Source organism: Aptenodytes patagonicus, chromosome 2 (genome assembly GCF_965638725.1).
Source record: "Aptenodytes patagonicus chromosome 2, bAptPat1.pri.cur, whole genome shotgun sequence".
NCBI classification, from domain to species: domain Eukaryota; kingdom Metazoa; phylum Chordata; class Aves; order Sphenisciformes; family Spheniscidae; genus Aptenodytes; species Aptenodytes patagonicus.
In genome coordinates, this window is record NC_134950.1 from 153,347,296 (window position 1) to 153,370,768 (window position 23,473).

Here is a 23,473-nt window from a genome sequence, read left to right on the forward strand (position 1 = left end):
ATTAATGGCAATGTCTCTACAGAGTTTGTGGCTTTCCATTCAAAATATCCATAGTTAAGTTGTGGGTGCACAGCTGTGTAACCCCACTAGTTTCTGTGTAGCATAAAATGTAGCTGTAGGCAAACTGTAGTCCTTTTAGAATAAATGCTATGGTATACATGCAACATGACATTTGGTCCAGAATCTAGACATCATTATACTTTCTAGACTTTTATGGTAGATATTTCAGCCCAACTCTGATCCATATATCCACTTTGGGGTATGTGGAAATAAAAAGGGAAGACTAAGATCACTTGGAATAAAAAGTAGACATTTCATTTAGTACTAGAATTTGAATTACCCTTCAAGCCTGTAATTTTCATATAACCATCAGTTACTGGGACAGCCGCTATACAACCACCACTTACTAGACAAGCTATCAAAAAGCTGGTTGCTGTTTTGCTGACAGCTGTACAACAGATTGTATACAAAGTGATTGCACTTAGGAAGAGAGAAGCTGGCTTTTATTTGCCCTCTGGGTCAGTTCCCCGAGACAAATCCTGCCTGGTTGAAGTCAGTACCATCCTTGACCTCTAGTAAGAACAGGTGGCTCAGATTAGGAGAAAGCCAATTTTTTTTTTCCCTCTCATTTTACTATCTCAGTTTTGAATTACACATAAAGATTAGACTTGATGATAAACAGCCAAGTTTTGATTCTTCTTGGACTCAAAATTGCAGTTTCAGGCAACAGCCGTAAGGTATACCTTAAACTTGGTTGAGGACTTAACTAGAGCCAGAACATGACTCTCTGCATTTCACTTAAAAAGCTAAAAAGGAAACCTTATTCTTTCATGAGCCAGGTTTCTTCACCTTGTTGGCTTCTGGCCCTCCCACGAAGCTGCCTCTCAAAATGGTATCTTGCAACCCAGAAATAGCCCTAGCTGGCTGTTTAAAGACCATATGCTCTTCTGTCTGTTCAAAGCTTTCTATACCACTTAAGGATCCAATCTGCAACTGAGGGCTTTGCAGAAAAGAACTGTGCCTACAAAGAAAGAAAACAATGAAAATCAGAATTTTAGAGACCAAAGCAATTAGAAAAGTGGTGTGATATTATTTAGATTAGTCATCAAATTGGCTTGGTCTGACTCAACCAGAAAAAAAGCCTTCCAAGGAAAGGAGGAAAAGGAACCAGAATAAGGAATAAAAAGTGAGATCCAAAAATGAACTTATGCACAATGATGTTAGGAAGCACAATGTCCAGCTTTTTTTTAAAAAATGCCTTGGCTCTGGGAGTGGATTACACGTTGCTGGGTCAGGTACGAAGGTGTCCTGGGCACTGAATGGGATATGAAAAATTTAGTCCACTGAGCAACTAAGTCTGGTTTTGTCTCTTTTTTTGATCTTCCTTTTGCACTTGGACTATATTCCACTGAATTTGGGTGTTTGTAATTTTTTGCCCAAAGCAACCCTCAAAGCAGTAGTCACATCTGTGCCAACATCACTTTTTTGTGCCTTTGTTTTTATAAGGGATTGATGCAGAGTTGCAATCAAATGCATGCTTCCTACCTCTTTCAACAAGACAAGCACTACGACCTGTCTTATGACACAGGAGACAAGGCTTTGCAATGTGGACGGCATGTTGATGTCTTCAAGCTATGGCTGATGTGGAGGGCAAAGGTAGGACTGCCTGCAATATATTTGTTTGCTTTAAAATAATGCACACCAGATACAGGGTTTTATTCCATAATCATCATTTTAGAGAATATCTGACCTGAATTTCCCATTTATAACATGAAAGAAAGAACATTATTATTTTCTGGTTTTTCATACTTTTAACAATTTAGCTTCAAAGCAGCACACATGATTTTGAAACTTGAACTCCATGGCTTTGCATAGCATTTGCTTTGTGTAACTGTAGGAGTCTAACAGCATAAATCATATACCTAAGAATGTTGTTATGAAGATTTCTCAAAATAAAAAGATGTTTTAATGACATTCAGAAACTAAACATGGCAAATCAGGACTGGAATACCTAGTTTCATTGCATGCAGTAGATAAGAAGTCATCTTTTGAAGGAGCAGAGGAAAACTCATCAAAATCTGTTCTCTGGGAAATCTGAAAATACCAGCTCTAATGATTAATTAATCTGTATTTGTAGAATGTTGCTAAATAAGTTCTTCCATATATTTATCCAACCTATTATGTCAAGTTGCCTCAGGTTTGTTCAGAGGAGGTGACATCACTGTTTTCATTTCCAGAAAGCCTTAAAGATCCTCATGTACTTCATGAAAACTCTGAAAGCAATTCTGAGACCGACATCAAATGTAGCTGGAGGTGTGGGAGTCTGTAAAGGAGGATGCAAGTTTCTGTGGTCGCAATAGCTGTTGTGCTAACTGGGGTCTCCAGAGTGGCAGGCAATTTTAGCCACATGTCTCTAACTCCAAGCCTTTCTCCCAGGGCTGTGCTAGCTCTACCCTGTTTTGAAATCTCTGTACACAGAGAGATAATGTCAGGGGCTTTTAAGTCAGTTCTGCGCTGCCAGAACAGATTTAGCAGGGACGTGCATCCATTACTCAGAGACATTTCTTCTTCTAAACCCCATTTTTTCAATATGCCTTGTACTGCTTTTTCTCTTCTCACACTCCGCTTGTAATATTAACGTTACAAAATAGGATGTGTGTTTCTTAAACAGTTTATCTATTCCAGCTGTTTATTCCCCTTCCTCCCTCATAAAGCTGGATCCTTTGTTTGTGGCATCACAGCTGGTGATTGCAGGAACAATTATGATGTCACAGAGAGAGGATTATGACTCTTGCCAGAGAAGAAAAAGCAGGATTTGCTGCAGCTCTTAAAAACAGCTTCTGAGTTTATATGGTGTCAATTAGAAAAGAAGAGAGAAAAACACTACAGAGGCAGGGCAGTATCTAAACAAAATGTGCATTTTCACAGGCATCAGGCCGGGCTCTAAAAGCATATCTGCCCCATTCTGTGTTTAATTAAAAAAGATAAATTATTCTTGGAAAAGCCCCCAGCCCATCACCTCTGGAAGATTAAAATCCCATGTTTTGAAAATAGCAGGAGACTCCCCATGTCTGGAACTCAGCACCTTCTAGAGACCCTCCTCTGCGCCAGCTCAGGCTGTCCGAAACCATGCTCAGCCTCTACAAAATCTACCAACGAGGGCACCCTTCATCGGAGGTGTTAGCAATATTTTGCTGAGAACCAAGCTAGTACCCAGTGCTTATTTTGCAGAGGTGGCTATAAGGGAGTCAGTGGCAAGAGCTAGAGACAAAGGAGCTCTGCTTAGCGATGTGCCCTTCGTCTCGTAGAATCAAATCCTTAATCTGTCCCTTCTGACAGATTAGGATGTCGGAGAAGACTCAGAAGAGACTTCTGAGAGGTGACTTGTGCTGGTGCTTTGGCAAGTGCTGCATGGTCCTTTCACTGTTTCGGTTCACAGAACAGATAGTCCCATAACTTTTTTTCTCCCTCTGTCTCTAAAGGGAACCACAGGATTTGAAGCACAAATTGATAAGTGCTTGGAACTTGCAGAATACCTATACAATAAAATAAAGAACAGAGAAGGGTATGAAATGGTGTTCGATGGAAAGGTATGTCTTGCAACTTCTTTCTCCCAGTTGGTCAACAGCGCTTGCCTTAGTCACCTATTGGGATGCTACCAACAGGTCAAACCAAACAGCACGTGACAGAAAGCAGCGTCCCTTGTAACAAAACCTGTTACTGTGCCAATATCTCTCTTCCTCATGGGATCCAGGGACAAGGGAGATGAGGCAGCTGTACATAAGATTTCAGTTTGCACAGTTTCACCCCACTGAAACTAAACACTGGCATCTCAGGCTAACACAGCACACACACAATTAGAACCAGCTCTTAAGTAATAAAAACAAGTTGTGGTTTCCTAATAGCAGGGTCTGTTATGAGTGGAGGGTTACAGTGCCCCACACAACTCTGAAAGGATGGTTGTGCAAAGCACTTTTATCAGCATCTTCAGGTGGGCAGTCACAGGGGACCTGGGGTGACCTGGGGAGGCTGCTGCGATGGGGTGCAGTACAGCGGGGCAGGGGCTGGTGTTGCTCGGGAGCCCAGCTGGCTCATGTGGCAGAGGTGACACCACCGTGTGGGATGCAAATATCTCTAGGCATGTTGTTTCTCTTGAGGGAGTCCAGCTGAGATGGGACCCTTGGGTGCCAGGTGCTCAGCTGGAGCATAGTGCCCAGGGCAAGGTAGTGCTGCCTGGGTTGTGTGGCTATACCTCTGAACTGCACCGGACTGTCCCGTGTTTGGCCAGCTCTTTGTGGGCAACCCTCTCTGGCTGTGATGGCTGGAGACAGGCCTGGTAGAAACCTCTGTTGCAAAGTTAACTGGTGTTTTGCCTATAAAAGAGAAAAAAAAGATGTCATTTTAGCTTTTTTCCTCCTACTTGTGATGGTTTCTGGTCTCTGTACTTGCCCTGGAAGGTTTTGTCTCTCAGAACATTGCTCCCTGGTAGTGATCACTTAGTGCATGCCTAAGTGCTCTGCAGCACAAGGATAAACGTCACCATGTTTCTTCAGAGATCACAGGCTCATAGCCACATGCCACTATGTGATTTATGTCCTGCACCTTATATATCATCACTGAATTTGGTCCACTGGGTCTGATGATGAGTAAAGGAACCAGCAGCAGCAGGAGTTGCTGTAACTCACACATTTAGCACCCAGCAAAGAGGAACGTAGCAAGGGAGGCAACTGTTGGGAGATTGCAAAAATACACAATTTGTCAACTGGTTCTTACTTTATGCCTTTCTACTTGGTGCTCCCATATAAGTTAAACTAACTAAGACGCTGTGGTGCATGCATATTAATACGGCAGCTAGCTGAATCAAACTGAGAAGTAATAAATTTCATTAAATGTAAGAAAATCTTAGACTGTCTTATGTACCACCTATGTGACTCCTGTTTACAGAACCAGATTTTATATTATTCAGTCATGTCATAAAAGTAAATGACACGGTCCTCACCTCTAAATTATCTGTAATAGACTCTTGCCTTAGCCAAACGATCCCTTCAGCCTCTGGAGGGGACAGCACCTACAAAATCTAGATGCCTCTCAGTAGGGGATAAATGTATTTGCACAGCTGGATGATGTGTTTCTGCATCTGACACCCTGGGAATAAATTGCCTAAAATTATCTTTTCTGCATTAATAATGATGATGACTCTCAGTGGACCACAATAATGAAAACCATTGACTGTTGTCACAATATGATATATGAGAGGGGCGAAAGGCACGAACTTAATTGCAACTGAGATATTATGAGCATTTTTTACAGTATAAACCATTATTCTGTGTTTAGCCTCAGCACACAAATGTCTGCTTCTGGTATATACCTCCCAGCTTGCGCAGTATGGAAGACAACGAAGAAAGAATGAGCCGCCTTATGAAGGTAAGCAGCACCCTCCAGGACATCGTGTAGTGAACAGTGAAATCCTTGCAGGCAGGCAATCCTCAAAATGGTCTCCCAGGGCACAGGGCAAGGTCACCTTGCGACATTCCGGCAAATGACACCTCCGTGGTCATTTTAGTGCAGGTTAGGCTGGCACCACCTTACTCTGGTCTCCACGTTTGGTATTCCCTGGGTTTGCCTGGTCTCTAGAGTACTTATTTGAACCCTGTGTATATTTACTGAAGTTACTGCAGACTGCAATTGCTAAACCCAGCAAGTACAATAGGTTGATAATACCATGCCACTATGGTATACGAAAAGAAGATGGAAAATGGTTGTAACAATATGTTTTGAGCACTACAAAAAACAACTACTGTGTGGCTGTCAGCAATATTGAGAAAGGGGGGGGGGGAAATTCCCCAGTGATTTTAAGAGCAGGACAAAGAAACAGGATAAACCCAGTGTCTTTTCAATGAGCCATTTATTCCTTAATGGAGGTTAACTGTTTTATCAATATTGGATGTAATCTCATTTTAACTGCTTCTTGTAGCTCTTCATCTTTTTTAAAAGAAGAAAACATAGTCTGTGTTTTGTTGTAATAATAATAAGGATGATGGTAATAATGACAATAATGAAAATAATTATAATAATGATGATGATACTCATCATCATCATCATGATCATCATCCCCTGCTTTCTGTTACATTGCAGGTGGCACCGGTGATAAAAGCCAGGATGATGGAGTATGGAACGACCATGGTGAGCTATCAGCCCCTGGGAGACAAAGTGAACTTCTTCCGGATGGTCATCTCAAACCCCGCAGCAACTCACCAAGACATTGATTTCCTGATTGGTGAAATAGAACGCCTGGGACAAGATTTATAATAATTGGGTGTGAAAGTCTGTTCCTGGACCTCTAAGTAGACAATTAAGTTGTCACAAACTGTGCGAATGTATTTGTAGTTTGTTCCAAAGTAAATCTATTTCTATATTGTGGCGTTGGAGTAGAGTACAGTTTAAAATCAAGAAACATGGCTCTTTTAAAGTCCTTTCCTGAGTTTTAGAATACTTCCTTAATAATTAGCTGCACAAAAAGCTTCACTGAAACAAATAAGGAAGAACGGAAGATACTTAAAATTTTATCCCCAATTTTAACACAGCAACTACTTTAAATTAAAAGCAATCAGACTGAATGGTGCCAAATTTGCCCAAAATGATGACAAAATCAAATTGGGGAAGTGGGAGGGGGCGGTGAGAAGCAGAGCATACAAGCTGCATGTTTAAAAGTGAAAGTATTTTGCCTTTTTCATAGTATTAGAACAGAATTTCTAATTTACCTAGAGCAACATTTCAAATGTATTTAAATAGGTATAGTTTTACAAAAGGAAATATATATATATTAAAAAAATCCTATTTTGTAAACTATATATTTTTATTTTATATGGGTTATAAAACTTCAAGGACAGAAGCTGAAAATTAACTAGGATTCTTTTCTTTTGATGGAGGTGCCTCAGATATTTATTACTGCTTATTTTAAAATATAAGCCCACCTACTACTTTCTTAAGAGGTACCAATACCTCATTTCTCCATGTCATATGGATTGTACATCTCCAGGGTTGATTACTGAAAAACCTCAAGAGTACTGCAGCTCTTAAAACCACTTAATAAGATCAATTACAGTACAACAATAGGATGCTATTATTCCTAATTGTTTCCCACTTGGCCTAACTAAGCAGACGCACAATCAATATACAGTGCTAACCAAGACTGAAATAAGGTTGTATTTGGATGGTTTCTGTATTCTGTGGTCAAAAAGCCTATCCAAAAAATGTCACATGTCTGAATAAACACTTATCTCATAACCATTTCTGCTGTGGGCAGTCCAAAACTACACTGAAAATTAAAATTGACTGAAATTCTTACTAAAGAAATAGCATGAAACCTCACGGCTACATTAGGAGGGTAAAGACTTCTTACAGATGTACAGGTCTGCAAGACCTAAATTAAGTGTGACTGTAATCTGAGTGACAGGGATGGGGTCTAAGTAGCAAACTGCTTTGTCAAAGGTTTCTCCCAGTGCTGGACTCCATCCTTGTCTGCAACAGCTTTTGAAATTGCAGAAAAAATTGAGTTAAGGCTACATCTGCCTAAAACAGCCCACGCGGAGCCTCACAGCCTTTTTAGAAACCATGGGCACAGCTCTTGCAGAATTCATGTGCTGCATCGTTCCTTAACATTAGAGGTGACTCTGGCATGGAAACTGACATTGATCCTCTTTCCCCCCAACATCTGGAGGTGTTGGTAAGAGTTCTGCAGCTCGGGCCTGTCTACTTATAACCCTACTAAAGTTTTGGTTTAAATTTGCCTAAACGGCCAACTTCTGTTTTGTAAAGCAATATTGTTTTGCTGTCTCTAAAATACTTGAAGAGAAAAAAAAAGAAGTGCAATGTGGTTTTAATTTCATCTAAAATAGATAAATGGAGTATTGATTCAATGTAATATCACGAGGACATGAAGTAAGAGGAAATAAATTGTGTCTGTAATTGTGTTGCCTTTATTATATTGATAGTACTGTTTTGTCACCTCAGATTGAGGCTGTGCACTTTAGATTTAAACTGTACAATGTTGCAAATCAACATGTGTTGCTGTATAAGCTTGTACAATATATTATTGATATGTCATTATTTGTGTGGTAGTAGTATTGACTCTTGATATTATAAGAGCTGCATTCACGCCAGTCCCTCTACTATATCTTTGCTTGGTGTTAACCTCTCCTCGTCAGCTTTTGGGCAGACCCCTCACCTCACTTCAGTGGATTTCCATTGCTGCCTGCGATGCATATAGTGTTGCACGTCAAGCTATAGAGGAGATACCAATTCTACCAGGAAGGACTTCAATGTGACCTTTACTAAATGTGTCAAAATCAGCAGACTAATCACTGAAATACTGAATAAAGCAGCAAATTATATTCTTTTTTCTTGCTGGGAAAAAGGCAAGCAAAGAGCTTAAAAAGTAAAAATAGTACAGGGACAATGCTGAAGGTGATCGGTAGCCTGGTTACATCTTGCATGTGCAATTCCGTTTTGAAGTGCGAAGTGCAAACAATGTATTTATTAGCTGTATGTGCCAATCCAAGATTTACATTCAGTGTTCCAGGAGAACCAGCATTTTTTTTCCACGTTACTGTACTTATTGCAGCCAGGAAAGAGCAGCATAGCAACCTTTTTCTTGTGTTTGACCAAAGTATCTTATCTGTGGTGTTGATCTAAATCCAAATAAAAGTGTGAAACGTGACTGGGTCTTTTCATTAGCAGCATTGATGGGCACTCTGAGCACTTATCACTTGTGCAATTTCGGAGCAAGGCCCCAATAAAGAGAATGTTTAATTGCAATTTTCTATGTCTCCTGCTGGATTTTTTCATGTCAAGATGCATTCTGTTAATTACTGTAACATAAAAAACCCAATTCCATCACCAGACCCTTTTTGAGGCGATACTCAGCACCAGCATACAAGTGTAAATCTGCCATCTGGTATTCCTTTACCTTATGTTTACAAGACGGATTTAGTTGCTTTATTCTCCTCAGACAGGCTGAAAAATTTTTTGTGTTTTGTTTTGTCTTTTTATTCCACGAGCAGTTATCCCCAAATTAACCATAGACTCTAATCAGCCTCCGGCACAGCAGTGAAAGCAGTCAGGGCACTTTCCAGGACAACACAGACTATACGATGGCAACAATTTAAAAGTGCCGTGAAATAAAAAAGACAAAACAACTGATAAAAAAATTAAGACTTTAATCCTCATGTCTCCCCTGGCCCAGGGCCTCATTCCTCCAAAATCTGTTCTCTGTCTGCTCTACTTTCCTTCCACCCTCTCAAGTGCTGCCCAGCCTGATGCTAGCAGCAGAGAAGGAAAACAAAACGATGCCGTGAAAGCAGCACCAGTCAGAAAGCTTACACCTGAAATGAGATTTTCTGTATCATTTCTTTAAGTCTGCAGCAGAATTTGAGATGAATGCCTATGCCAAGTGCCTGGGCAGAGCTCAGTTAAGAGCTCTGTAGGGAAATACAGAGAGGGAGAAGATGTGGGGATAAGATACTAACCTTACCCCGATGAAGCTCTTCATTTGGCACTGGGAGAGGGACCACTGGGTTAGTATTTTTGAGTACTACTCCCACGGGAGTGCATGAAGCTTGGGCTTTGCTGTAAACGTGTCGCACCCAGAGCTGTGTGGGGTCTCCCTGAGAGACGAGTTGAGCTCAGAGTCCTGGCTGTGCTCAAGGAAGGCAAAATGCCGAAGAAGAGGGAATTCAGGCGGCAGCCTGAGCACCTGCTCTTTACAAAGGCTGGTTCCTTTGACATTCTCCTATGAGAACAGAAGCTCTGGTTTGTTATTTCTCTGCTCCTTACCACAAAACCCACACTCTGCGCAGGGAGAATCATGGATCTAGAAGAGATGACCTATTTCACTGTGGCAGCATACCGGCATGGCGATATTGCATCTGGACCTGGTGGGTTCCCGTGCTGCTGTGCAGTCCCATAGAGCTCCCAGGAGCTGTTGCCCCCGCGGGACGCTCTGCCTCTCCCCGCTGCCCCACTGTGCTGCTTCTTTCTCTCCGCACCTGCTCCACCTTTTCATGCCTCTCTTCCCTCTGGCCCCTTTCCCACAACATGTCTGTATGTGAGCATCTTAACCATCTTCGTACCTTTATGGGACTTTTTTTTTTTTTAAGAGATTAAGGTTCCTTTGAATTGCAGCCTACAAATTCAATTAAAATTCCACTACAACGAGACTGGGGTCCTCAATCCAAGAAGCGGCTGTTCTTTCCTTTATCATGGGGTGGTCCTGGTCCAAGCCAAGTCCACGAGAGGCACAGTATCAATGGGTGACCCCATCCTGGAGCCAGTCTGCTGCAAAAGGAGGCAGAGCGCCAAGAGCCCCGCAGGGAGACCTCAAAACCTGCCTGGAGCCATCCCAATTGACTCACGTCCACAGTCCACTGACTGTGTTTCATGCTCTTGATAAAGCATTTTGTAGTTCACTTCTTAAACCTGGGGTTAATAAAATATGATTTAGTAAAGCTTAGATAAACGAGATTCTGTGAAGCAGAGACTGGCTGAATGAGCAAACCTAACAGTGCCTGTTACATGACCTCATCATGTAGTTTTGACATACCAGCACGTGATATCCTCTGGGGTTTTACTCTGTGGTGCATAATTTCATCCAGAGAGACACTCTTCCCACTACTGAAGATATCTATTCTTCCCTAAATGGATGCTGTGTCGTGAAATGGACAGAGTGCAAAACTGCATCGTGTCAATAAAATACAGCAGAATGTTTTACTGATGATGCTTATGTGCTATGAGGAACTAGGAAACAAATTCAGCTATTGAAACAGCTATTACAGGCACCATCCAGTGCAAGCAGAACTGCAGACCAAGAACTGTGTCTGCACCAAAGAAAGCCACATCTCGAATTACATAAATCCTGTAGGGTTTTTTTGTTGTTTATTATTATTATTATAGGGGGGGGGGAACAAGCACTGGCACATGATTTTGAAGTCCACAGCTATAAAGAACAGCAAGACAATACGTAAAAGAGATTTCTTGACATGATGTTTGCCTCAATACTCGGTAGTTAATAGCTACCGGGGGGGGGGGGGGGGTCGCTAATGCAGAGACAACAGTGTAGGTGGGCTCTCCTGCAGCTCTCGCAAATCCTTGGCCCTGGGGCCATGCTGTTCAGAGCACAGGAGAGGCTGACGGGCAAATGAGAGGCAGAAGAAGGCCCAGCTGGCCTGACAACACAAGATGGACCAGCCAAGGACATGGCTGATGTGGTGGTTGGGTCTCAACGATTCTGGCTACTCGTGAACGCTGCTTGCTTTTCTGCAAATGGCCTCCAGAAGGGACCCCCACCTACTCTACAGCCCACGGCTCCAAGGAAGGCAAGTTTAAGTATCAAGTTAGTTGTATGAAAATCACATTCCAGCATGGCTAAGGAAGGAACAAAGCAAGACAGAGCTCAAGGAAATGTAAATCTTTTATCTGACTTAGCCAGGCTAACTGCCAAGTAGAAAATCATTCTAGGTACAAAGCGAGCCCTGTAGCAAGGCACAGGATACTGACTTTAATGTGCTAATGTCTTAGACCTACAATGTCTGAACTATCAGCTTTCTACCTGACCAGCCTAACTAAAGGGAGTAATCCAGCCATTAGGGGAAAGGCAAGTGCTGCAGCTGGAAGAATTACAGACCTGACTTTGCTCTTCACTGAGAAGACAGAACAGCTGCAGGTCGTGGCACTGTTCATTACAGCACTGAAGGATGCAGGTGTATAGATTTTACACTGTACTTCGGAGCACAAAATTGGGTCTGAGGTTAGAGTCAGAGGAAAAGGAATACGTACCTTTTTTTGTATTAGAATAAAAGCCTATGCATGTTGCTGCTGAAATTCTTGCATTACAAAGAAAGATGAAAAAAATCTGTTCTATAAATCCACGTTCCGTGAACAGAGCAAAGGCTACTTTGTCAGGACAGAGAAAAGTCACAAGTCAAGCAAGGATGGAAACCTCCAGTTCTCCCACTACTCTGCAACAGCTGCTCCTGTGAATGTTCTCACTCCAGCTGATGCCTGGTGCCAAGTCTTCCAAAGATATTCAGATACCTAACTTGCATGATGTGAACCCAGATTGCTTAATCCCAGTCCTCTAGACTACTGGCTTTCAGCCTGTGACCTGTAAACCCCTATGGATAATTTCCCAGAGGTCTGAGACTGATAACTGCGAAGAACAAGTTCATGTACTGCTCTGCAATATGCGAAATTTCTAAAGGGGTCCTTACCTTCCATAGAATGATTTTAGAGCTTGAAAGCCACACAACCAGGCAACCTTTCTTTCTAAAAAACTTCATTTTGCATTACAAGTAACAGGGCCTAGTGTACTACTGGCATCTGACCTGCACTGGGCACTACAATCATACAAGCTTTTAATTACATAGCAGCCGACAGATATGCTCCGCACAACAAGCATTAAACTAACATGCAGAAGAGGGCGTATAAGAATAAGTATACATGATTTGCCCCATTGCCCTAGATACTTTTATTATTTTATATAATCCTGTATCAGTAAACTTGCATTTTCTCACACTTCTGCACTGCCTGCACGATGGACTTCTATTTTCCTACCCATCCTCCTCTGTCCTGGTAATGAAACCAGTTCTGGAAGAAAGAACAGATGTTTGGGACTTGATGTAAACATGCTTTTGCTGCTCTGAGAAATTAAAAGGAAATGGCTTGTGTTAAAATAGTTAGCTGCAGACCACAGCTTTTTAAAGACAGTCTATAAAGAGCCATGAGGCAGCGTGGTTGAGGACTGCACACATAGCAGGACTGCCCAGCAGAGCTCCCCAGGTGCTCCTGTGCTGAGGGGCAATGCCCACCATGGGAAGCGACGCCACAACAGTCCCTGCCAAACAGCTTACTCTGCTAAAGCTAATCCAGCTAATTTCCCCATTCAGATGAACCACTGCTGTTTGTATTACACTGGCAACCAGCTGAAGCCCAAGCCTCATAGCAGTAAAAGCTGTAACACTGTCAGCTCGAGATCTGAAAGCATGGAAGAGACTCGGTACACAGAGCTTGTCTCAGGTCTTTGTCTCACATGATGATTTTTCTTTTTCACCAATCTTTCCTTCTCATCAGGAGAGACTGTGGAAATAAAATATGAAGGTTTCAGGCAATTCTCTGTTTGGATTAATCTTTCAATGAACTTGACTTTGGGACACAGGGAATTCAGAGCTGCTCTGTTTCCTTTCACCAGTTGCCAGAGGCATGACCTCCACCAGCATGTTTGATAAATCCTCCTGGCTGCAGAAAGCTCAAAGAAACCAGGACAACACCTCTGCACAGTGCCTGTGAAGAGGATTCCCAGAGACCGGGCCAATAAAGCTGTCCTTCCTGGGGGAGGTGGGATAGTACACCTTCCTCCTGCAGTGGACACTGAGGTCCTACCTGGGAGCAGAACAGATCTAGACAAGTTATAAATCACCTGCAACAGATTTATTCTCACATACCTTCTCCATCCCTTATTCTATGTATGGCTCTTGCACCAACAGTTTGGGCAGCTACTCCGGACAAGCCTGTCTGTGTTAAATTTGGGAGATTGAGAATTAAACTGTATTAACTGTGATACTAATGAGAGTTGGTGAGGATGATATTAATAAAATGCAGAGTGCCTTAAGTAAGCTCTTACTATTCAGTGAGATTCATGACAGTGCTGAATAGACGCTTCAATAGAAATGTTTAGACTGCAAGATTACCATTGGGTTATTTTCTGTGATAACTTTGGATTAAAATATAATCATTTCCTGTTTGCAGTGTACAGAACCAATAAGCTGCCTCAGGAATTAGTATCCAAGAGGCAAATGATAAATGGCAGGGTTATAAAATAGTGCAAGTGCCTCCATATCTCAATCTGTCCTTTTACCTACAATACAAAGAGGTGTTTTCCATGCTTAACCAGACAGAGATCTGTCTATTTATATCCCACATTTACTAAAACTTCAGTAGATGTCAGCAGTTGAAAGAAATGATCACATTAAAGTGAAATACAAAATCTGTACGATTAACGGTAGTGCTCAAAAATGTCAGTTGATGGACGCACTTTACTTAGTGCCTTGTTTGTCCATAATATGGTTCAATTTGCATTGATTCATTTCTCCCTTTGCCATTTCTCTTAATTCACAGTGTCATGTTTTTATGAGCTGGTGCTGCAGGAAAATCTACAAGCAAAGCACGTATTGTTGATATGACATTGGCAACCCAAGAGGTATGCACGGATCATCTCACTACTTTGCCATTGCTTCTGAAACAGTCTGCATTTTATTTACCGCTGTGATAGACTTTGTCTTCTACAGATGACAATTTGCAATCGCTTTTCTCCTTTTCTTCAGCTAGTTCAGCTACAGTCTTTATGAAAAAAGAGATAATAATAACCAAACTCAAACCTTCCAGTGATTGGATCTGATTGTAGATGCCTCAATTGCAATGCCGTGGAAAATTACTGATGTATTACAGTTCTTGAAAGCAATTTTCTTGCAGTAACTCTGGTAGGAATCTCGAATAAATTGTAGCTATTGATCACTAGCCTTCATATTTCCCACACAGAAAGTCTGTCTCTTTGTCCACATTGTGGGCAGCCTGGCTTGCTCTCAGGCTTGTTTTTAGAGTGAACCAACTAATCCTTTTCTATGGGAAACTGGTCACATTTGACAGGATAGGTCACCACAGAGTCTGATCCAAGCAGACAGCATAGATGCAGGCTGCACCAAGTTTGACTTCTACATCACAGGGGATGTTGCAATTTCAAAAATACTCCTGCTCTCCCTTGGGTACACAAAAAATACCCTAGTGTCATGCATAAAGACATCATTCTGCAGGCTGTAACAGAGCTCTCTCAGATCTCACAGAATCATAGAATCATTTTGGTTGAAAAAGATGTTTAAGATCATTGAGTCCAACTGTAAACCTAACACTGCAAAGTCCACCACTAAATCATGTCCCTAAGTGCCACATCTACACGTCTTTCAAGAAGTGTTGAAAATGTGATAATTATGCCTCAGGACTACCTCACGGTACCCTAAAGAGACTTGGTCAAAGTGCTGTGCAGTGTGGATGTGGGCAACATGCTGGCCTTCAGCAGGGTGGATACAAATCAGCCCAGCCAGCCAGCCCAGGGCGTCTTTTGGGTCAGTCCACAGAGGTACAAAAGACATAGTGACAGGACCAATGCATTAAATTAATCTGAGCACTTTCCTGCTCCAGACAAACACCTTGTAGCAGAGGTTAGGATACGCCAGGATATCTTTGTTCAAGTGTATCCGATAAGGCACTACAGTAAGATGGTGAGTGGTTTCATTTTATCTCTGGCTATCTTGGGGCTGACAGGAAGGAGATCCTCAGAAATGGGGAATGACTTGTCCTCACAGGTGACAATGGCCTCTCTGCAGGGCTCTCACTGATAGCACATCTCCTATGAGACTGCTGTGCTGCTGCTCAAGGGGGTCCTCAAGGGTAGCTGGCAAATGGCTATGCTCCATTACCTGGCACGTGAATATTTAGAGCAGAGCAGAAGGGACAGCATTTTGGAGCAATGCCATAAATAGCTCTCTTGTCTGTACTTTTCTGCTTTCTAGCCCAACCAAGATGTTCCCTGCTCCCCTTATTCTTGGACGAGGGAACTAATGCTATCCAAGCACTTCTTAACCCTGAGAAAACTCACCCTGTTGCAGGACCTTTGCTCACGCATAGCATGAGCCAGGCTCTGTCCTGCAGCGATTGCAGCACCCTTACTTCTCCACCCAGCAAGGACTCCAGCACTTTGTTTCTTTGTTGTCTTTTGTCCCTTCTGTAGGAAGATGAATGTATACAGTCATTGGCTTCAGGATTTAGCTCAGTGCCATAAAATAATCAAATGGAAACAACTGTGTTCTTAGCTGCCTTATACAGTAAGTCCCAATGAGGAGGCAAAGGCCTCTGTTATTGCTTCAGCTGATATAACCCTACCTCAAGGTCCTTACTGTCCACAGTAGTGCTGTAAGCAGAAATTTAGAAAACTAAGGGTGGATCCTCATTTCTGGCCACCCATCCCTAGTTTCAATGCCCAGGACCATGCACGAGCTGTTGGCTGTTGTTGTCCATCATCCTTTGCTGTATTACTACATAGTCATTGAACGTGAACTAACTCAAAGTTGATTCCCGTGAAGAATTGCCACAGGAAGAGCAACAAACAGCAGACAAAATAGGCTGAAGATCAAGAAAGGCTCACAGAGGAGGAGGTCTCCCCGCTCATTCGGTGGTTTGGTGGTTGGGACCTTCAAAAACAACACCATGAGGTCTCAGGTCCAAACTAATTTTATCTAATGAGACCTGAATCCACACCAGCACACTCCAATAAAGTGCTCATTGGTGCTTATAGGGGCAAGAAATGCTCTTAATCCCTTCTGCTGACGTGTGGTCTGGTTGAAGCTATGATGGGGTTGGTACAAAACTAGTTAATAGATGTGCCCAGAGAATTTTTTGTAGGTCACACAGAGAGTGGCTCTGCAGGGGCCTGTCTCAGACCTGCTTTTGTTCAGCTTCTCACTAATGACTTGGACAGTGAAATACAGACGATGTCTATCAAGTGCCTAGATGGCATGGTGCAAGGAGGGGCAGAAGTCTGGGAAGAACAGGGGAAGGGGGCAGCTGAATTCAAATCAATCTCGACAAACAGGAAAAATAGTCCAAAAAAATAGGTTAAAGCTCAGTAAAGGCAAGTGAAGGGTGTCACTTCAAGCAGGACTAATGACAGTCATAGATTGGGAGCTGGGTTATGCAGTAGCCTTTCAAAAAAAGGGGCTCAATTATTAGTGAACAATGTCCTATCAGAGAGAAAAAGGATGTAGTCATACATGAGTGGGAAAATGGCTTGCACCACAGACTGAGTCATCCCTCTGATCTGGTCACCAGTGATGACTGGTACAGCCTGAATTGGGACATAATACTCCGTTTTAGGCATCGCACTTCCAGGAAGACATTAAGATGACAGCAACAATAATTATTAGCAATCTAAAAACGTACAATCTGCAAGGAAATACTGAAAGTTGAACTGTCTGCCAAAAAAACATGTCAAAAATTATGACTAAAGTCTTCTAATATCTAGAAGTTTGCTATAGAGAGTGTCGTGGTTTAACCTCAGCCGGCAACTAAGCACCACGCAGCCGCTCGCTCACTCCCCCCCGGTGGGATGGGGGAGAGAATCGGAAGGGTAAAAGTGAGAAAACTCATGGGTTGAGATAAAGGCAGTTTAATAGGTAAAGCAAAAGCCACACACGCAAGCAAAGCAAAACAAGGAATTCATTCACTACTTCCCATGGGCAGGCAGGTGTTCAGCCATCTCCAGGAAAGCAGGGCTCCATCACGCGTAACGGTTACTTGGGAAGACAAACGCCATCACTCCAAATGTCCCCCCCTTCCTTCTTCTTCCCCCAGCTTTATATACTGAGCATGACGTCACATGGTATGGAATATCCCTTTGGCCAGTTTGGGTCAGCTGTCCTGGCTGTGCCCCCTCCCAGCTTCTTGTGCACCTCCAGCCTTCTCAGTCAGTAGAGCATGGGAAGCTGAAAAGTCCTTGGCTAGTGTAAGCACTACCTAGCAACAACTAAAACATCGTTGTGTTATCAACATTGTTCTCACCCTAAATCCAAAACACAGCACTGTACCAGCTACAAGGAAGGAAATTAACTCTATCCCTGCTGAAACCAGGACAGAGAGGAAGGGACTTTTTTTTTCTCTGTGGTCATGAAGGCTCAGATAACAAATAATGTGTTCAAAGTCTAGCAGAAAAGATTCAATTCAATATTAGAAATAGCTTTCCAACGGTAAAGATAATAAAACCTTGAAACAGCTTACCTTGGGAGACCATGGGGTGCTGGAGGTCTTCAGAAGAGGATGGATGAATGTTAAGTGAGTAACAGCTGATCCTGCTTTGAGCAGACAGATGGACCAGGGACCCTCCTGAAGTCCTTCACGCTGTATTTTTCTGTGACTCAAGGCAGCAGCCCTGGGTTAATCTGTGACTACCTGTAATTCCTTTCAGTGACACTTTTCAAGACTGTCAGTGCTGTGGATTAAGATGAAATTAATTTCTAGGAAATCCAGTGTAGCAAGAGAGCTGTAGAGATCTCAGACAATCAGTGTGATAACAAATGTAAGGAACTGTACCGATTATCCTCCTTTGGCAAAGGCAGTGACCTGAACTGCCAACTCCCCAGACTGCTGCTACCCTATGTTAACCATACAGTTTGTTGTCTCCTCCTAAATCATTAAATGTTTCAAAACACAGCAGAATTCCTAAAAAGGATTCTCAAATCTGAGTACTGTGAGAGAGGTCAGAACAAGAAATCCAGATTGCACTTGCAACTGGATTTTGAAGGTAACAAAGAAAAAGCAGGAAGAGAGGGAAGGGGGTGAGTTCGGACTCATTCCCACCAGCTCTGCTGGAGAAGCAGCCTGGATGCTTGTCCTAATCCCTTAAAACCAGGACTGGGGGAAACAAACTCAGTCTTCTGTGTTTGTTTCAAATTCATCAGCCTGTTTTGCCTATGTATTCTCACTACACTACGCACTGGCACATTAATCATTTTTTTACATATATATATTACCAGATTTTAAGTAGATAAAACAGGGCGTGGAGCTGACAGCCCTCCTACACTGGGATGTGCCCTCAGGGCACGGGAAGGAAGAAGGGAGGGATGGGTGTAGGAGCAAGGTGGCTGGACAGGGGGTGTGATTTCCCTTGGGGCTGGAGAATGGGGAGAGGCACCGACGCTGCACATCGCAGGACAGTCCTGGTTTAGTCCCTAATGAAATACAGAAGCCAGATCCAGCTGGTGGTGACTCCTCTTTAATTCATCTTTCCAGCTGGGTGATCTTGGATGCTCTCTCACCCTGACTCGCCTTGAAAATTAACCCAGTGCAGTGGTGAACAGGTGATAAAATACCCTGTAGCCTTAGTTACTGACAGATATGTGTTGAAGGAAGGTAGCTGTAAATCCCGCTCCTCTACACCCATACAAGCTGAGTTTGATCCAGCCCCTGCCCAAGTCTGTGGCAAAATTCCCACTGACTGCAAATGGACTTGGACTGAGTTTATGAGCCACATAATTTACAGGATGTCTTGGCTGCCTGAACTAATGTCCATCTGTTCCAATGCCATTTACGACACCTAGCAAATCGGTTGAGCCCTGGGGCCAGGCAGGGCCTGACAGGCAAACGCCAAATGGAAACCTGGACTGTCACTGCTGCTGCAAAACAGCTCTTCAGACACAGCCATTTCTCAAGGAGCTTTCCCCAGAGCAGCGTTCATGTGCTTGCTCTTCATCTCCCAGCCGAGGGGGTACCAGAGCAGGGGGGTGCCTTTAGGGTCAGCTGGAGCAGGAGGAAGCGGCTGAATGTCCATCCTCACGTTGCCCCACCAGGTCCTCACACCCCATGGCAGGCAGTGGCTGGCAAAGAGCATTTGTCAGCTTTCTAGACAGGTAAAACCTTGCCAAACCACTGCAAAGGTCTACAGGATAAAAAACTGGTTCCTGACCTGCACGTACTTTTGGAGGTGAATATTGAATTTGTATGCATGAGGGAATTAAAATAGGCACCAGAAACCGGTTAACAGCTACTATACGCTGGCAGTCCAACTGAGAAAGCATATTTACCTTAAAAAATGAGGAGGGAAAAATTAAGATATAAGAATTAAGAGACTTGGAAGAGGAATAATGGATTTTTCAGCTCAATGGTAAGAAAAGATTTTTAAAAAAATCTATTTGAGTTGACCTGAAATGAATTTTTATTGCAGAAACAAAAAAATATATATGTCCCCCCTCAGTTTAATTTCTGGTCAACCAAATGATATTGTTTGAACTGATGTTGTATTTTCTTTTGGGGTTATTTAGCCTTTTAAACCTGTTGTGTGTTTTGGGTTTTTTTTTAACTTGGGTAAAGTTTTCAACAAAAACTGCTATTTCAAAATTAATGCCACATCTTCGGCTTAAAAATGCAGAAATTATGTTTCTCAAACATGCTCAGATTATAACTACCCTTCTGTCCAGCATAACTAGATGATCAAAGTTGGTTTGATCCAAGTTGCATTTGGAGGCCACCTGGCCTTTTTCTCCCCCCAGACCACACTTCATTGCTGGAGGAGTTTTTCCTTCGCCCCACACACTTGCCAAGCCCTTGGGAAAGAGTCCGTCACAGCCAGCCGTGAGGTAGCTGGGGAATGAGGTGGCCTCGCACTGCCTCCTGATGGGACCACATTTGTGCATTAATTACAGTAAAGTGAGTCGTCTCTCTCTTTCTGTACCATTTTGCCTGTGCTAGGTTGGTGAGGGCAAGGCAAAGGTGTGGGGAGAAAAAGCAGAAACATGACCACCCACCAGCTGCTGCATGGTGACGAGAGATGAGTCCGGAGTACTCTGTGACAAATGCGGCTTTTCCTCATGCACACCCTCCGCCTGGAAACGTGGGGCTTCAATAAAAAGTTACACCAAAGCAGAGTTACCGTGTGTGCAAATTCACTCATTTCAGTCTCATCAAGTCATAAATTTGTTTCTCACTCCTTGCCACAATTAACTTGAAGGTGTATTTGTAGAGCATGGGTGTTTAACAAGCAGAGGCAGCCCGGCAGCCGCCCCATACAAAATGGTGGATTTTGTGAATCAGTGAAGTATTGTGTGACCGTGCAGTCTTCCCTCCATTCAGACCACTGGGTACCGGACCCAGATTGTTGGGGTTGAAAGGAAATGAGAGAAAACTAACCAAATGCCATTGGTTGATGTCAAAACTTCATACCAGACAGAGATCAGAGGTAAAAGCTGAAACGCACAGCGCAGACACCACCACTGGCAGGAGACAGGATAGCTCAGAGGGCAGCAGACGCTCCCACAGGTACTGCCGGCTTGTTAATGTGTTTTTAACTCACCATAATTTTTTTCTACTAAATGGGGATGCCCTATCCCCACCTTACGTGTAATGGTTTCAAAAAGTATTCTACCTGCAAGCAGTGTTTTAGGGGTAAGACAGCTAAGTACCAAATAGCAGTTAAACCAGTACGGTTTGACCACTCCGATGTGACAATTCCAGCTTTTTTTAATTTAACTACCTATATGCCCAAGTTCCTCACATAGCTCATGGAGGAAGGTAGGTGACTCTCCAAGGCCTCAGAAAAGACTGAGAGCCAAGTTAGAGGGGCAGAGAAGATTTAAGTACATGGAAATTTATTTCATACAAATGTAAAGCTGGCTTTCCTGCAGCCAAGGGCAACTTACATTTGTACAGAAAGAGTGAAAGTGCAGTCCTTACAGTAGGCTGGATATTTTAAACACATAGATCAACTACAGGCCTATGACATGGAAAACGTGGGATTTTTATCGACTACAGGAGTTTCAATTTAGAAATTGGGGAAAAAGGTACCAACCTAAGATCTGTCTTTTAAATGAGAAACTATTTAAATATTCCAAGTTGTGGCAGTGGTTGCTTGGGGCTGCCTGGCCAGCTGCAGCCTGGCTATGGGAAGGGATTCTGCAGTCCAGCTGCTAGATGAAATCCCAGCCTTGCAGAAATCAGCAGTAAAACTCCCATTTATTGTAAGGATCACAGGATTTCCCTGATATTCTTGTGTCGTTCTGAACTTGATCGGGTTTTCTCCATTAAAAGGACGATGTTTCCGGAGTGGGTAGTTATCTTCTACATCACACAGTTGCGATCTGGTTGTTCTCACAAGAATCAGACCTTCAGTGAGTTTGACTGCTTAATAGAAACCTGAATTTGACAGGGGAAGGGACAGAAAGCTGCTGTAGACATCGAACATCAATAACGCAGAGCTCCACCGACCTAGAAGAGCGGAAGGATTTACTTGACACACTGGTACCCATGCGGGGAGGCTGCTAAATGTGAAAGTGACTGCCATCATTAAGAAGATGGATTTCTTTGTTAGTCTTTCCTGTAATTTCTCTGTACCTCAGTTGTATTCAGGAGACCTTATAATTTTTCCCCTGGTGGCTAATTTAACAACCTGAAATGTTTTGTTTCGTTCTCACCTTGGATGTCATTATTTTTAAAAAGAGACAAGCTGACCCAGGACTGTGCAATTAAATTGTTAAATCTGTAAACAGACTAATAATACACTGGTAGCAGTTGGGGTATACTTTACCCTTCATTACTAGCTAGCTGGAGAAAGCTGCTGATACAATTAGACAGCATTTTATATAAGACTACAGTGATTCCTAATTTTTTCTTAGTCACATATTTTCATCTAAGCATTTTAATAACCAACTTTCATAAATTCATTAGATAAAACTGTTCCTCTCACCTTATTTTCTTATGTGTTTCTAATGCATGAATCCGTATCTCTCCTCCGTACCTCGTTTTCTTTTATTTCTTTTTCTTCTCATGTTTATACCTATATCATACTTTTATCTTCATCCAATTTTAGTGCCATATGTCTATAAAGATAGTATTTCTCTCAATGAGGCACACATCAGAGATGAATAGCAATGTAGAATTAAATCTACTAAGCTGTGAATAAAAGAAACCTTAGTTGTACTTTGTAGTTAACTTTCTGCCTAGAAACATTTACTTCTCTGTAGAGGATATTTTACATAATGTAGCTTAAAAAAGAATAGCTCAAAGCATAGGTACCTGGACTGGTTTGGGGAAGAGTGAGTCAGAGAGATTGTAGCAGGACATGAAGTCAAGCTTTCACATTTCAGACATTAATCGGCCACTAAGAAGGATCGGCTGAAGCTGAGGAGGAGGGTAAATTTTAGTGGGCACTAACAAAGAGCAGAGAGCTTCCTGGTGCTTTTATTTCTCAATCGTGCTCCAATACAAATTAAGCCTGTGAAGGTTTTTTAAAAGTCAAGGCAAGCGGATGTGAGGATGCTGCACTGGGATGAGGAGATGATGTCTGCTTGCAGTCTTACCACCTCCAGCCAAGTCTTTTGCTGCAAGTACTGCGTGTAGTGAAGCGGGGCTGGGCTGCAGCACCTCCGAGCATCCCAGCACACCACAGAGCTGGCCATCAGGGTAATGCTTTCCTCGAGATCAAGAGAGTCTATGTCAGAAGACGATGTAAAAAAAAAGTTTCAAGTATTGGAGGTGCTTCGGAGCTAACTACAGTTCCTACAACCTGCCTAATTCAGTTGGTGGTTGAAATCCTGACCATGCTGAAGTCAGAGATAAAACTGCTGTGGACTCCAGAGGTCTGAGGAGCCCACTGGCCATCTTTGCTACTTCCTCCCACCAGAGCTGTTTGGGTTTGATGGTGTTTTTTTGCATGCTGACAAGCCACAGTGACAGAGGGGCTGCATTTTGACAGTGTGTAAGGTGGTACCCTCTCCAGACCCTGCACTTCTCAAGAGGACAAGCTTGCCGTAGATTGACAATTTGGCCTTTTTAGAGCTAAACTGTAAAGCCACCCTGGGCATGCACAGAGGCTAGAAAGGACCTG

At 42.8% G+C, this 23,473-nt stretch overlaps 1 protein-coding gene across 1 annotated transcript in view; it reads left to right on the plus strand.

Moving 5' to 3' along the window:
* Positions 1-8,817, plus strand: part of GAD2 (glutamate decarboxylase 2) — a 41,243-nt gene extending 32,426 nt beyond the window's left edge. Inside the window, exons 13-16 of the mRNA XM_076331726.1 lie at positions 1,507-1,656; positions 3,483-3,590; positions 5,335-5,424; positions 6,136-8,817. Coding sequence (XP_076187841.1) covers positions 1,507-1,656; positions 3,483-3,590; positions 5,335-5,424; positions 6,136-6,309 — 522 coding nt within the window. The 3' untranslated portion in view covers positions 6,310-8,817. The remainder of the gene's footprint in view (positions 1-1,506; positions 1,657-3,482; positions 3,591-5,334; positions 5,425-6,135) is intronic.
* Positions 8,818-23,473: the final 14,656 nt, after the last annotated feature.